At 43.4% G+C, this 15,299-nt stretch overlaps 1 protein-coding gene across 1 annotated transcript; it reads right to left on the bottom strand.

Annotated features, from left to right (window-relative positions):
- Positions 1–7,110: 7,110 nt before the first annotated feature.
- Positions 7,111–11,690, bottom strand: Gjd2 (gap junction protein delta 2). The gene is made up of 2 exons (XM_006983852.4): positions 11,398–11,690; positions 7,111–10,325 (listed from the first exon to the last, which is right to left on the bottom strand). Exons 1-2 carry the CDS (start codon positions 11,466–11,468, stop codon positions 9,431–9,433), a joined length of 966 nt encoding a protein of 321 aa, XP_006983914.1. The 5' UTR covers positions 11,469–11,690; the 3' UTR covers positions 7,111–9,430.
- Between the last annotated feature and the right edge of the window lie 3,609 nt (positions 11,691–15,299).

Raw genomic sequence — 15,299 nt, forward strand, 5'->3', positions numbered from 1 at the left:
TGTATATATCTTCCTATTATATAATCTTGCTTTGCTTTATTACAAACATTATCCGCTCCTTGGACATTTACCTTAACTGCTCATAGTCATCTTTTTGAAGAGCTGAAAAAATGTATTGACAACTGACTATTGGTGTAAATGCTATAACTCATAACAACCCAAATATCCAACAACTAGGGAGTTGCTCAAGTCAACTGTGGGACCAGCATGCCCATTAATTAATCAAAAGCCTGTTATAGAGATGTTGGCCGATACGGAAAATGTTAACCTGTCTCTAAGGGGAAAAAGTGCTACAAAACCATATACACAGTGTGGCCTTAACTCCATAGAAGCCTTATCTGTGGTTAACCTAGCAGTGGCCTACACAGGTTCACAACAACAGACAGGTACAGTTTAACAATGGTTCTGTGGGTGTAAAAAGTCTTTTTATTGTGCTTTTCTCTGTCCTGTATATATATATTACTTTTGTAATGATGTAAAAATAAATGACACCATTTGAAGAGAAAAGCAGTACTTTCAATTTTCTCTCTCATGTCTGAATTAGAAGCCAGCTAGGATGACCACAGCGAGGCTGCCTGCCTCTCCAGGATACCCACTTCAGCTTCTACTTAGTTGCAGTCCAGTTTCAGTTTATCACAACAAGGAACACATGATGGAGTTCATGGGAGCAGGACAGTGTGGCAGAGGCCTCTCCTATGTTGGCTGATCAGGAAGCAGACGGTATGGGGGCAAAAGCAGGGTCAGGCTATAACCTTCCAGGGCCACGCTTCAGTAACCAACCTCCACCAGTCTGGCCCAACAACCTCCGAAAACAGTTCAATGTGCCAGAGATTGGATGTTCAAACACTTAAGGCTGTGGAGGACATTAAAGATCTTAGTGTTAACTTAGCAATGAACAACTGAAAATACTCTATTTAGTAAATATATACTAAAAGAATAAATGAATCCATTGACCATCCTTCATAGATGAATAGAATGAAATAAACTCAGGAAGAAATAGAATTTTAAATATTACCCTGAAATGCCAACCAATAAACATGTGTCACAGGGCAAGCAGTGACCCCCCAGAAGAGAGGAGGCTACAGAGAATCTTTAGTGAGGATAGATGAGAGCCACAGATATATTTCATGGCTTAGAGAGCCTGAGTTCCATCAAGGACTATTACGTTACCCAGAAATTCTAAAAGAAAAAAGCCAAAACATGGTTTCTTGTGGTGTACCAGGAGTAGAGATGTCTAAAGTGATACAGGATATAGATTCGCACAATAGATACTATACATACAATATGGGACCAAGACAATAGAAAATTTCCCTTAAGTTCATTATCTGACCTAGACTAAGGCCAAGAGAATAGTATGACAGAATTGACAAGCTATGTGTTTACCTAAAACAAGATTCACATAGCCTGTACCTAGAGATAGATCTGGGTTCTGAGTCTGGAAACTCTGCCAGCAACAGCTAATGACCCTTGTCCAATGCAGGGTGATCTTTCCTTTAGTCTGAGATACCCATTTTCTTAATCCTATCCTGCCTCAACTTCCATCTAGCCCAGAGTTCTTTCTATAAACTTGCTTTCTTGAACCAAGTTACATGTATGAAATGAAAGAGTGAATGGAATGACCTTCTTTGTCTATCTCAAGGTTGTGTGATCCTATGCCTTTAGTTATTTATATAATCAATTAGCATTTGTGAGACCTCATTTTATGCCAGGCCCTACAAAAAGGAAGATGAAGGCCTTTGAAAGCCTCATGGTCTTATGCTGTATTACAACATATGAAAAAGAACTTTTGGGCGTGGAGAGATTGCTCTGAAGTCATAAGTACTCACTGCTCTTGTAGGGGACCTGGGTTAAGTTCCCAGCATCGACACTGGATGGTTCACAACCACCAGTACCTCCAATTCCTGGGGATCAAGCCTCCTCAGACACCTACACCCATGTAGTGCACATAAACTCAAGCAGATACATGCACACTTTTTTTAATCTTAGGGAGAAATAAAAGCTTTTTGGAGAAAAGGAGAGAGGAGAAACGCTGCAATAAAGATGTGATGAGAAGAATGTGAGAGAATATGCCAGGCTTCCTATGACCTCACCTCCCAGCCATCCTGCAGGCAGTGTAAGAAATGTTAAAACTTGACTTCAACCTTAGGCTGATGAGTATGAATCTAACCATGGTCATACATCAACTATATGACCTGGTGGGTGGGTAGAACATCTAGATATCTTAAGTTCGTCATCTGAAAATTGGTCGAATAATTATTAGCACTCTCCATCCAGGCCAGTGGCTAAGAATTGAGTGAGGTCACTCCTGTGATTGTGGAACCCGGAACATAGTAAATATGCATCTGTTTTGTCATTACTGGGGTCCTTAATAGACTCTTCCAAACATTCAGATTTCATATAAAAAGGGACCAGGAATTTCTTTCACTGTCACTGAGAAAAATGAAAAAAAAAAAAAAAAAAAAAAAAGAGGGAAGAAAATGCAAAATTGTGGAAGAAGGAAGATGTTCTTTGGCAAAAGCAATAATTTACAAAACTGTTGGCCCCTACCTGGAGGCATGTACAACAGATAACTCTCCCCAGATCCAATGTCTCAGAGGTATCAAAACTCACCAATTCTATATTTAGGTACCCATATGTTCCTATTGGCCACAGTTGCCCGCAAATACAAACATTTCAGTGCACAAAGCAGCAATTTCCAGAAAGATTTTCCTTTTAGAAGAGGTAGATTCTACAAAGCTTAATCGGTCTAAGTGGTTCTGAAATATTGTATCAATTTACATCAGAAAGGTCATCATGAAGAATAAACACAGGATTCCGTTCCATGTCTGGGATTTAGCTGACTAACTCCCACTAATGTTAATGGGGCCATGCTGCCAAATCCCCAACCATCACCCTAGATATTTGCTCCAATCCCTTACTGTTGAGATTGAAATGTGTTTTCCAAATCAGAGCTGATCCTGAGATGGGTGCAGTGAGCCTCTGCGTAGTAAGACAGGACAGTGTGACTGATGCCTGGGGACCTGGCACAGCTCAAAGCAGCAGTGAGAGGCTTTGATGAAAGATGTCTCCTCACATTGTCTCCTCAAATCGGCATGGCCTCCCTTACCCTACACATAATGCAGTCCACTCACTTGTCAGACTCACTTCTCACTTCCTTTTATGAACCCCAGGGAAAATACCCTCCCCCCCCCCCCCCGTTCTCCACATCTTTTCTAGACAGAAGTTATATTTCTGTGGGTGGGTCCCTAACTTCTCTTTGGAATAGACCTTCCTAATAAGCCCTTTATGGTGAAATATTTTTATTCCAGTCTGGCTGAGATCATAGCTCTCTCCAAATGCTGCAGGTTCGTTGCTCTGCAGCATATGCTTATGTCTCCCCAGCCTCCCTCCTATCCTCAGGACACCAGTCCCAGATCGTCTGGGACCACCCAAACACTCTGCCCAGCTCCTTTGACTGACTCTGAGGATGGAGACAGAGTTAAAGTGCCCAGACCCCTTCTACCTGCTCTGAATCTATGCCAGGTCCCCAGACCTTATCTCTGCTCCCTAGCCTAACCACCACCCAGACTGGTCATCCTCAAAAAGCCAATACCAGGTCACAGCTTCTAGGGATTTACCAGCTTTAGTCTGTGCACCTAGATAGCTAACAGTGGTTCCAGTCATTGTCCAATGCCAGGTCAGGCTGGCTGTGTTGGGATAACACAGGTACTTTCCCTAGAGATGGCAACAACTCTGGCCACTCATGGAATGAAGGCTGATCCAAGCTAGGAGTCGAGAGACTTTGTCATCATCTTGACAAAACAACAGCAACAACAAAATAAAACCAAAAAAACAAACATACAAGAAGTAAAGAAAAATATTTAGTGAAGTTTTCTTGTGCCTTGTTGATTGAAGCTTTTCTGTCCCTCGCCATTCCCATCTTCCAACTCCACACACACACACACACACACACACACACACACACACACACACACACACACTTACACACTTACACACGCACATACCAAGCACCCACGTGCACACATACAGATACAGAATCTTCCTCCTTAGTACCCAGGCTTTGAAACTTGACAATCGCAGGTCACATTCTGCTGTTTGAGACTGTTGGCCTCCCCTCAGGCTGACTGGAGACCCTGTGAAGGGAGGAGAATAGTATGGCCTTCTCTGCATTTCTCATGACACCATCCAGGGGATTACAGACCACTGGTGCTCAATATATTACTGAACAGAATCGAATGGCTTTTGATTACTTTATATTTTAGGTCATTTAGTCCTTGCAAGAGAAGTTGTTAGTGAGGGTTTCAGTAGCCTGCTTTCAAATGATGGCCTCTATATATGATGCTAGGCATGCTCTAGAATGTTGCTTATGGAATCAGCAAGAATAACAGGTCTACTTCCTCCACTCTGCTCCTCATGGGGACCAGAGACTTGGGGCAGTGGCCTGGATGAGCAGTGTGTCTCGCTGACGGCAGGTCAGCATTCATCTCTAGTGTTACATCAATGTTTCTCTGGTACTGTCCTTAAAAGGCCCAAAGCTGAAAGAGGCACTGGATCATTTTAATCTTAACTGCTCATTTAGGCTTGTCTCAACCAGGTCTGTTTAACTACCACACCTTCTACTAGAGCAGAGTAGCCTGGTAGTTTAGTAAGCGTTGAGTCAGCATAAGGCTGGTGTGGCAGGCTTGACTGACTTTCAGAGCACTGTCAGGGATGGGGTTGATCATTTACTCTTTGCTGCTGATATTTCTACCCAACCTTCTGAGGGCTGAAAGTATCTAGGACAGCATGTGATAAGTTCTACCTTGCTACCCACCAAATCCAACAAATGATTTTTGAGTCTTCATTTAGTTAAAACTCTCTCCTTTATATAAACGCTCATTAGAACTTTGTGCCCCTGCAAACATTCTTCCCTCGACTCCACCTCTCTTGGCTTCCAAATATCTCTCCTCCTCTCCCCTGTCGACTCCAGGCTGTAACCCTGCCCAGACCCTTGGGCTCCATGAAAATCTCAACTTGGAGCCATGGCTACTCCAAAGGCCTTGAGAATTTCTGTCAGTCATCCATCTATAGCTTCTTGTCATGAACCCCAGATGCATTTAGCATGAGGAGGTCTGTCATGAGAGCCTCAGCCTTCCCTTTTCCTCTCTAGGTAACTGAATCTTATGATGCTGTGTTAATGTTTCAGGCTCACCAGTCCTGATGCCCAAGACTGGAAAAATAAACAATGCCGATTCTGAGCTTGTAGCACCCATCAGCTTAGAAAGGTGGTGTGGAGTGAGGCAAAGGAAATAATACGTTCTCCCCCATTTCTATCGACTAAATATTTGATCTTTCCATCTAAGAGGTTGATTTTTCATAGACCTCAAGGGCTAAGCTTAGTGGTACTATCCTTGTATCTTCAGGCTTCCTGGCTCTGTTGCAGGAGCTCAGTCTCTACTTAGTGCCTTGTGTGCAGCATCTACACTGTAACTTAGTTGGCCCAGAGCAGTCTAACATACACTCATTGTTCTGATGTTCTATTCAATTACCTACTTTGCCCTTTTTTCAAAAGTGGTTCCTTTTATGCATATATTTATATAGTTCCCGTAACTGTAAGGGCACCTGAAGATGTGAAAATCCTTAGTGTGTCCTTCCAAATTACTATTCAGAAGGTCTGACACAAGTATATCAGAATGTTGCTATATTTGGAGATAAGGCCTCTAACTGTAATGAATGTAAAAGATGACTATTGTCAGGCCTGGTGGCCTATACCCCCCCTTCATGTGAAGCAAAGGCAGGAGGATTTGGGGTAATTCAAGACCGTCTAGGCTACAGAATGAGACCCTGTCTCATCTACACTCCTCTGAGAAAAGGCAAGTTAAAAATGAAACCCAAATGCAATCTGACAGTGCCCTTATAAAAGAGAACAGCCATCACAAAGAAGACACCAACTTACCATCACCTTGGTTTGGGATTTTAACCTCTAAACCATAAGAAAATAATTTCTGCTGTCTATGTCACTCTGTAATCTCAGCCCTAGAATACTAAAATAGTCAAACTAAAATTGTTAATAAAACAAAAAGTAAAATAAACTCAAATTGTGTGTCCTAAGTGTTTTTACTCCGTTCTCTCTTCCAGGATGTTACTACTTTCCAAGAAACCCACTGCTATGAGTACTGCTTTTGGACCAGTGGTCAATAAGGACAAAGATCACAGAGTACATAGAATAGGACTGTTACCACCCATATTTGTGACCTTTTAGATATTTGGGAACCTACACATGACAAATTCTGTAATTTCAGTTATTTTTTTCCTGAGACTAAGTAACTTAGTCCCTCCAAGCTAGTTGCCAAACTTTTAAACCCAGTTCATGGACTGTTACCCACTGCTCCACCAGTGTACACACACACACACACACACACACACACACACACACACACACACACACACTTAAACACATACATACACACACATGCACACACACACATACACACACACAAATGCATGCACTCACGCACATGCACACATGCATACATATTTGTGCATAGACCAAAGGACTTAAAGCTAACCAAAAAATTAAGGAATCTAAAAGAATATATCAGTGGCATCCTTTCACACAATAAAGATTTAGGTCACATTCATCACACAGCTATGTGCACCATCAAACCATCGAAGTATATGTGTTCATTTGATAAAAAGCAAGACATCCTTCAGGGTGTCTATATATGCAAGCATGCTTTCTCTCCGTGAGTTAACATGAGTTACTAACACATGCGTTAATAGTCTTGTCTCTTGGAGGTGTTTAGAAACACCAAACAAGAGCAATAGATGAGCCTCACTGATAAAGGATGCACTCCCAGGAACCACTCCTCTTTTAATCCTCCATCAAGGCATAAATACAACAGACCTTGTTTTCCACACAGATTCCCATTTCTTTCACACCCAAGCATATGCTAAGAGTGCTCAAGCGACACTCTTCCTTCAGCTCTGGGAGGTGTCTTGAAACATTTTTAGCTTACCAAACATAAGGCAGAGGAGAATCTGTTTCTTTACTCAAGGATAATCATCTTCAACCGCTTATTTATACTGCAGATGGAAACCTATAGATTGAAATAGACACATTTTCATTCTAAAATTGGCATTTACGTGGCCCATAGTTAAAAGGTGTAACCATTGTGTTGGAAAGACAACTACCCGGGAAATTCTACACTGTTTCCTGCTGTTCAAACCAAGTACTCATTAAGATTAGAACATTGTATAAAGTTAAATAACAGAGGAAGAACATTAGTCTACAGAAACAGGACCACATGTAGGGAAGGCAAGAAACCATAAAATGATACAGCTAGAAAGATCTTATGACATATAAGCAAAAGATCCATCCCTATTTAAAGATGCAAGGAAAACAGCTGATTAAAACATCTAGAACTGTACTGTGTGATACTATGGTAGCTAACTATCATAGCTATTTAAGTCCATCAAAGTTAAATCAGATTAGAGATTCTGTTCTTTAGTTGCACTAGCCACATTTTAAGACCTCAGTAATCACATGTAGATAATCGTTCCAAGGTTAGATGTCATCACTGCAGAAGTTTTACCAGACAGTGCTGGTCTAGAGAACTCCTTTGGACATCTTTTTAGACACCAGGTTCTAAAGAGATCAGTGGTTAAACAGTGTGCCTGCCAACTGTAACAATCCATGGTGGGAAAAAGAGGGAAAAAAACACTCCTAAATAGAGTGACTGTGGTCCAGTATTATTGACATCTATATCCAAGAAATATACTTACTCAGGTAGAGAAATGCCAGGCTAAAGTCAGAAAGGAGAAGGGAATAACACTTAAAACATCACCATTCACATTTAAACATTTGTAAAAGTTGCCAGCTTCTCTGTGTCTGCTCATGGAGGATTGGACTTTATTATTCATCCCTCAGATATGTTTCATCTATTGTTCACTCCCTGGGCCAAATGTCCCTCCATTGTAACATTTTGAACATTTATTTAAACAAATAGAACTCCAATCAAAATAGAAAAATGAAGGCTCTTCCCAGTTTATAAAAAAAGGCAAGAACTTTATTTTAAACAAATCCTCGGTTGTATAACATACCACATCCATATCTAAATCAAAAAACCAATAATAATAACAATAATAATAATAATAATTCAAAGGAAATAGAGGGCTTCCATAAAAACATATTATCTGAATACTACTCTTGCCTAATGTTTCAGCTAAATACACAGTGGGTGTGAAAGGTGGAATATGGCACTTAAATAAATAAGAGCAACAGAGGAGAATTGCCTCAGTTCAAACAACAGGTTTTTGAACCTTTGGTATATGTCTCAAATAAGTATCCATAAACACATGTTAGCCAATAATGTTTACTTCCAGGTTTGTTAAACCAGTGATTATGTGCACGTGTGTGTTTCAAAAATAACTTATGATAAAATAAGTTGGGATTGACATGGGCTGATTAAGGTCTCTGGTGTGAGCACACAGGTAAATTCAAACCATGGCAAAAATGATGTGCAGCTGTGTAGCACAACAAAATTAGGTAAGAAAATGAGCAAGATCTACCAGTTAGAAATTCTGTGGCTTGAGTAGATACCCTCCATTTCAACAAAAACCATATTGTTAATACTATCCACAGTCCATAAGCTAGAAGGCAGAAATATCCCAAAGCTCATAAACACATGCTCAACAGTGAAATGACCATCTCACGGAAGTGTTGTTGATATTCCCTCCCTCCCATCCCCCACCCCTAATAAACAGCACCAGTGCAATTTGAGTTAAAAAAATTGGAAATATTGAGACATTCCTAAGGTTTTCATAATGACTAAGAACCAGTCATATGGGGCTCTTACTGCAAACCTCTGCCCTGGCCAGTCTCCAAAAAGCACCCCATGTAATTCCCTCTAGCTTGCAGATGAACTGTGTTAGGGCTAATATAAGGCCAGATCAAGGAAACAGAAAAGCTGGCATGCTATCCTGGGTTTGAGGGAAAGGGGCATGCTGATGGGGGAGAAAGATCCTCAGGGGTGTTTTTTTTTCTGCAGCCCAGGATGAAGGGATGTGCTGAGATGGGTCACAAATTTTATATCAATGAGTATTTGACTCATGCCATTCACCAGAATACAGAGCTCGGCAGAGCTAAGTCTTGCTTGGCAGCTGTACCAGGCCACTGTTGTCAGGAGCAGGAAGGGCCATTAAAGAGAAAGGCCCAAGGAAGTCCGGCTCAGTCATCTCGTCACTCTACCCAATTGTCTCTGTAGAACCGATGGTAGGATGTGTGATGACAGTTCTACATTTTCTCTTTGCCGATGGAGACCCCTTAATATCCGTCTCCTACACCTTGATATCGAGCATCGCATAAATGAGGGCAGGTCTGTCTACCCTTGAGTCATCATCTGCCTCGGGGCTACTTGCCACCCAGCAGGCCTTCCCCGAACCTGCCTTTTCACACGTAGGCGGAGTCACTGGACTGAGTCCTGCCGAAGTTGGGAACACTGACTCGAGGCAGGTCTTTGTTACGTATCTCATAGACCGACTTTCTCTTGGCCTGGGCCCCACGGACAGCGAGTTTGATCTTGCGCCATCCCAGATGGTTAAGTTCAGCCAGGTTGAGCACCACACAAATGCCGCTCACAGCAAACATAAACACCAGAAAGACTGTCTTCTCAGTAGGTCTAGACACATAACATTCCACCTCCTTGATGCAGGGGTATCGGTTACACTCATATAACCCCGGGACACTGAAGCCATATAGAAAGTATTGGCCCACCAGAAACCCAATCTCCAGAGCATTTCGGAACACCACTTGGATGATATAGAAGCGAGAGATACCTTCCTGTCTTCGGAGCTTGGACCTTGCTGCTGTGCGCAGCCCTGATGGGTGTGGAGTCAGCTCTTTAACCTCTAAGCAATCTGGTTCTGTCTCCTTGCTGGTGTTCTCTGTGTTCTGCAGCACCCCATTGACAATGGCATTTTGCAACTTCTTATCTTCTCGTTTGCTCCCACTACTGCCCCCAACCCCAGTTCCTCCAGGTCCCCCTATAGACTCAGTGGGGTCTCTGTCCAGGGCTAGGAAGACAGTAGAGTACCGGCGTTCTCGCTGCTTGGCCGATTGGTGCACAGAATAGGTGATGAAACAGAGACTGGGGGTGCACACCATTATGATCTGGAAGACCCAGTAACGTATATGGGAGATGGGAAAGGCGCGGTCATAGCAGGCCTGGTTACAGCCGGGCTGCAGGGTGTTGCACACAAACATGGTCTGCTCATCATCGTACACCGTCTCCCCCACAATGGCCACAATGAGTATCCGGAAGATCACCACCACAGTCAACAGGATCCTGAGCAGAGGAAAAGGAGGGGGGAGAGAGGTTCTCATAGGCTAAGTCAGTGATGGGAAGTCCCTGATCTTTCCTGTTTTCAGTGTTTACCAGTCCTTGGACAGGGGAGCTGTCCACCCTTGTGTGGTACTGAACTGAGAGCCTGGAAAACAACTTTATCTCTTCCTTTTCTGCTTGGTGCTGGTAAGCTTGAAATACTTCATATTACAGGGATCTCACATCTGCACAATTTCATACACTGTTTATGGTCCTTTTGTAATGTGTATATTTCAGCTCTATATGAAGAATGTCTAGAGACTCTAAACACATCTTTACTCTGGCCAATGCATGTAGACTCTTTTACAGAGAATGTGTGTTTGAGGGTCTACACATGGGGTGAGTATTGAGCCCTACATGTGTAAGTACTAGTCTCAACATATAGAACTTAATTGTCCATAGAAACAGTTATGAATACAAAACTCACATGTCTATATACATAAATAGATAGCTGCAGGTAGAGATAAATATGAATAAATAAATATATATCCTACACATACATATGTGCATATATACATACATATAGATATCCACAAAAAGAAGCCAGCTATGTGTACGGCTCTCTGGCATTAAGTTTTAACGGAGAACAGAGTCTAGCTTAATAAATATCTGTTAAAGAATGATGCATCTGCTGTGATGAGCAAATCCATCTCCCCACTTGCCCTTCTCTGTCCAAATGCAATTCTGCCTTCCTTGTAGATTCTATTTAGGGAACCAGATGGAGATTGGAGCTGACTCTGGAGAGTGGGGGTACCAGGACTGAGTCCACAAGTCCTTTTCTGATGAGGGAAGCGAGAACCCCTTCCCCCTGTGGTGCTTTATAGAGAAAGTATGGGGGAGCTGGTCAGGAGTAACTGGAGGAGGGGGGCGTCACTGGGCTTCGGGTAATCCCTTAACGCAGGCAACACTAGCACTTGGACAGAGGATGGGGAGGAGGCAGAGGGCCAGCTGGGGGTCTGAGGGTCGTTAGAGATGGGAGAAGATATTCCCAAGGGCCGCCCGACGGGCCCGCTGACGGCTGGCTTGGTGCCCTTACCTCCCGATCATAGTGGAGTGCTGCTGCACCGCGGCTTCCAGCAGCCTCTCCAAGATGGTCCATTCCCCCATCGCTGTGCATCCGGAGGCAGCAGACAAAGACTGGGCAGTACCGGGCACGTTCCTGGTCCTGGCCCCTCCCCGGGCCGCACCTCCTGACCGGGGAGCGAATTGCCCCCAATTAAAGAAGCAAACAAAAAATGTTTAAAAAAAAAAAAAATCCACGAGCCCCTCCCCCTTTTATTGCACTTAAAAAAGGGGGAAAGCAATCTATGCGCGTCCCGACCAATGGGGCTGTTGGCGCGGTGCGGAGGAGCTGGCCAGCACCTCGCTGCCGTCCGGGAGTCAGGTTGACTCCCGCAGTCTCCCGGCGAGGGGCGGGGCTGGGTGGCAGCGTGCAGGTGGCCGAGCTCCTGCCCGCGGAAGACTGGTCTCTGCGCCGCCTTCCCCGCGATCTTGCGGTCTGGGTCCGCGCACCGTCCCCGGTGCCTGTCACTGGAGCGGGCACCTGGCGCTCCCGCGCTGCTGCGGCGCGCGCAGAGCTGGCTGCGGGGCTGGGGAATCCGCGGCCACCGCCTCTAATCCGCCCTTAAGTAGTCTCCGCCTGCGTCACGCCAGGTCGGCGGAGGGGAGCAGAGCGCGGCGTGCCGCTGTCGCCCAGCGTCGGAGCCCGAGGGGCCGCGGCCGCGCGCTGCGGGGGGGAGGAGACGGTCTGGAGTCCCCCGCTGCGCCGGGGATGGGGAGACCAAGGACTGCAGCGCCCCTTGGGGCTTCTGGGGCTCCCAGGTAGCCTCACCTGGCCGCCGGCCTCCCGCAGGAGGAGCAGACTCGTAGGTGAGTGAGGAGGGACCCGAGTAGGTAGCTTAGCTTGTCCCCGCCTGTCCCTCACCTTTAGCTTTGGGCCTTCTGAGACACCACTGAAATTCCTTTTCTAGATGGTGGTGCTGGTTGGGGGAAGGGCTCTATTTAGCCCTTACTGGGAGAGGACAGCTTTCCGCAAGAGTGCTGCAGAGGGTCCTGGCTTTGGTGAGCTGATCAGATGTTGGAGTGAGAAAGACCCAATGAGACTCCCTGCTGGCTGACGCCTGAATGCAGGTGTGAAGGTGTTCTGAGCATGAAGGTCTGGACACAAAGTATTTGCCAACCAAACAGGTGCCTAGCAGCGAGCCAGTGGACTGGCCACGATGAGTTCTCATTTCTCCCTACACAGATTAGGAGGCTGTGTTTTTATCTGCACGTAACTGATGCGAGTAGGGGGTACTCTTCAGGTTAGCACGGTCCAGTCTGAATTTAAAGAGATTCAGCATTCATCTAGCAGAAACAGCAGCTCGCAATCTCACCCCACCCCCGACTCTCCTTATTCAGCCTTTGCTTTTCTCCCTCCCTCAATGAGCAGATTCTAGAAGCGGTTTTTAAATTTACATTTTGTTGTCGGTTCCATCTACAGCACCTTACTTAATTGGTCCCAGGAAAATTGAAACAATCACACCAGGCTGCTAATTAGCTGAGGGTCAGTTTTAGGAGACATCAAAGTTGGGAGTGTTTCCTATAAATACCAAAAGCACAATGAGTTAGGGACTTGTCATCCTTCCAAAAATCTGACTGGGAAAGGGTTGCTAGCTGGTTTTAGGAATATAATGCAGCCTTAATTACCCTCAGGGAGCACACACATATGTATATTATATAAGCCACTCTAGCATGTGCTTTGAGTCTAGAACAATTGAGTCAGTTGGGTACCTGGTGGTCCTGAGACTGGGAGGAAGGGTGCCGAATAGGGCTCAGAGTTCCCACACATGCCCTTCTGCACGCATAATGCTTACAGACAGAACACAAGCTTGAGCATCTGAGGAATGACTGCACCAAGATTGTCTCTTGGGGTTGACGCTTCTAGCCCAAGGAAGCAGATCTTCATGGAGTCCATCAAAGATGGGGAAATATGGAGGAGATAAAGGGAATGTTATGGTTAAGGCAGGGGTAGCTTCACCCTCTTGGCAGAAAAATATGTTTGAGAATAGAGACAGAAAGAGTTTTTATCCAGTTGGCTAACAGATGGGATGGTGATTCCCTCATCTCAAATGTGATACACATTCCCAGGTTTTCTCTTCGCTCCCTTGAGTCCCTATATTTGCTCCATCTATGGCAGACATTTTTGGAGTAAAGAATCATAGAGAGAAAATGAATGAGAAAGTACCAAAGGCAATCTGTTTAACTACCTTTAAATGTCCCCTAATAAGTTGTATAACTCAAAATCATCTTCTGTGCTTAGGTCTTGCCAAACCTTTATAGACAGTGAGTCTAATGCAAACTTCAATCACTAGGTTATGACTGAATTGTTAATCATCAGCTTATTATTTTTAATTATGCTTCAATATGACACATGAAAGACACACATGTACCATTGGTATATAAAGACCCCAAAACACTTCTATGTAAAACCTATGACATACTAAGTAGTTTGTTTTTAAGGCTACAAAAACTTATTCTTACCACCATATTTTTTTTAAAACAACTGTTTTTATTTTATTTATTGAAATTTTAGTTGTCAGCTGTACTACAATAAACAGAAAAAGAATAAACCCTAATTTCTGTGTTAAACTGTATGAAAATACATTTAGGAAACTGAAATTATAGACAGTAAGAACCTTCCATGGGACAAAACCAATCTTAAAATGTTCATCAATTAAATTTTGTTACTTTAAATTTCAAACTTTTGTAGTTTCAGAGGTCAAAAGCCCATTGAGGGAATTGCAAGAGATGTAGAAATGATATCTAGAAAGAAAATGCAAATGTCAGAAATTATGCATAAGTTGTCTAACACATCTATATTTCCCTTCCTCTTTTGAGCCCAATCTACTCCATTTTCAATGAATAATTTGCCTTGATTGTTCTGCATTAAATATAAAGAGGTTCTATGTACAGCTGGACAACTCCGAGCTTCCTCGGGGCATTATTTCATCTGGCTGGATTCTGACTTCTCAATTCCCCTCTGATTGAAACTACTTATTTAAGTCAACTGCAAAGTTCCTCCCATTAATTCTAATTTGAAGCTCATTCTACAATACTAAAGCAAGGGCATCAGTTGAAAATCAAATATAGAACATATAGAATTAACCTTAGTGTTTGGTAAGCCACCTGGGTAGGTTAAGAATACAGACAGTGAGTTCCCATATCAGATTGCTAAATTAAAGTCTGGAGCTACGGGTCAAGTTTTCGAGTTGTTAACAGGCTCTTATCATTTGAAATTTGGAGATTTTTTAAAATTCCACCTTTGCTAGTATAGGAATGAATCCTAGATATCAGGAAATCTTACCCCATTCTTCACAGATCTGAAAACAGGCCTATCTGTGACTCAGTAAGTGGAAGCTCATAGGGACTGTACATGTTAGAGTGAAGGTGGATCTCTTGGCTTTGGATCTCTTCCTGGACCATAAATCCTTAGGAAACAGAGTGCATAATTCATGCCTCATGGTTTCTTTAGCATACAGTGGCAAATGTGGTATTCAGAGTCTTTGGGAAGACTGAGATAATGTAAAACTGAGAAGACTGTGGCCTTTAAAGTGGTTTTGGATCATAGAGATCATAGGAACCTGTGAGTATCTAAATCACAATGACTTCTAGTTTGCTCACTTTGTACATCCCCGTCTTAGCAAATAACAATGCCCATTAACCAAGATTGGAAAAGCTTTGTCTCATCTAGAAGGAAAGACTCCAAAGACTAGCAAAGGGTGTGGGTTGAACATCCTGACTCAGGAATGGAATGTAGAGTTACTAACAATGATAAATTCTACTGTGTGTGTCTGTCTGGATGTGCTCTTATCTTTATATATGCTTAAAACTTCATTTTCTTCAACCACAGGTTCCACATGAACCTGTTAACAACTCCACTCTAAATATCCGGTAAGT

Source organism: Peromyscus maniculatus, chromosome 4, assembly GCF_049852395.1.
Source record: "Peromyscus maniculatus bairdii isolate BWxNUB_F1_BW_parent chromosome 4, HU_Pman_BW_mat_3.1, whole genome shotgun sequence".
In the NCBI taxonomy this organism is placed as follows: domain Eukaryota; kingdom Metazoa; phylum Chordata; class Mammalia; order Rodentia; family Cricetidae; genus Peromyscus; species Peromyscus maniculatus.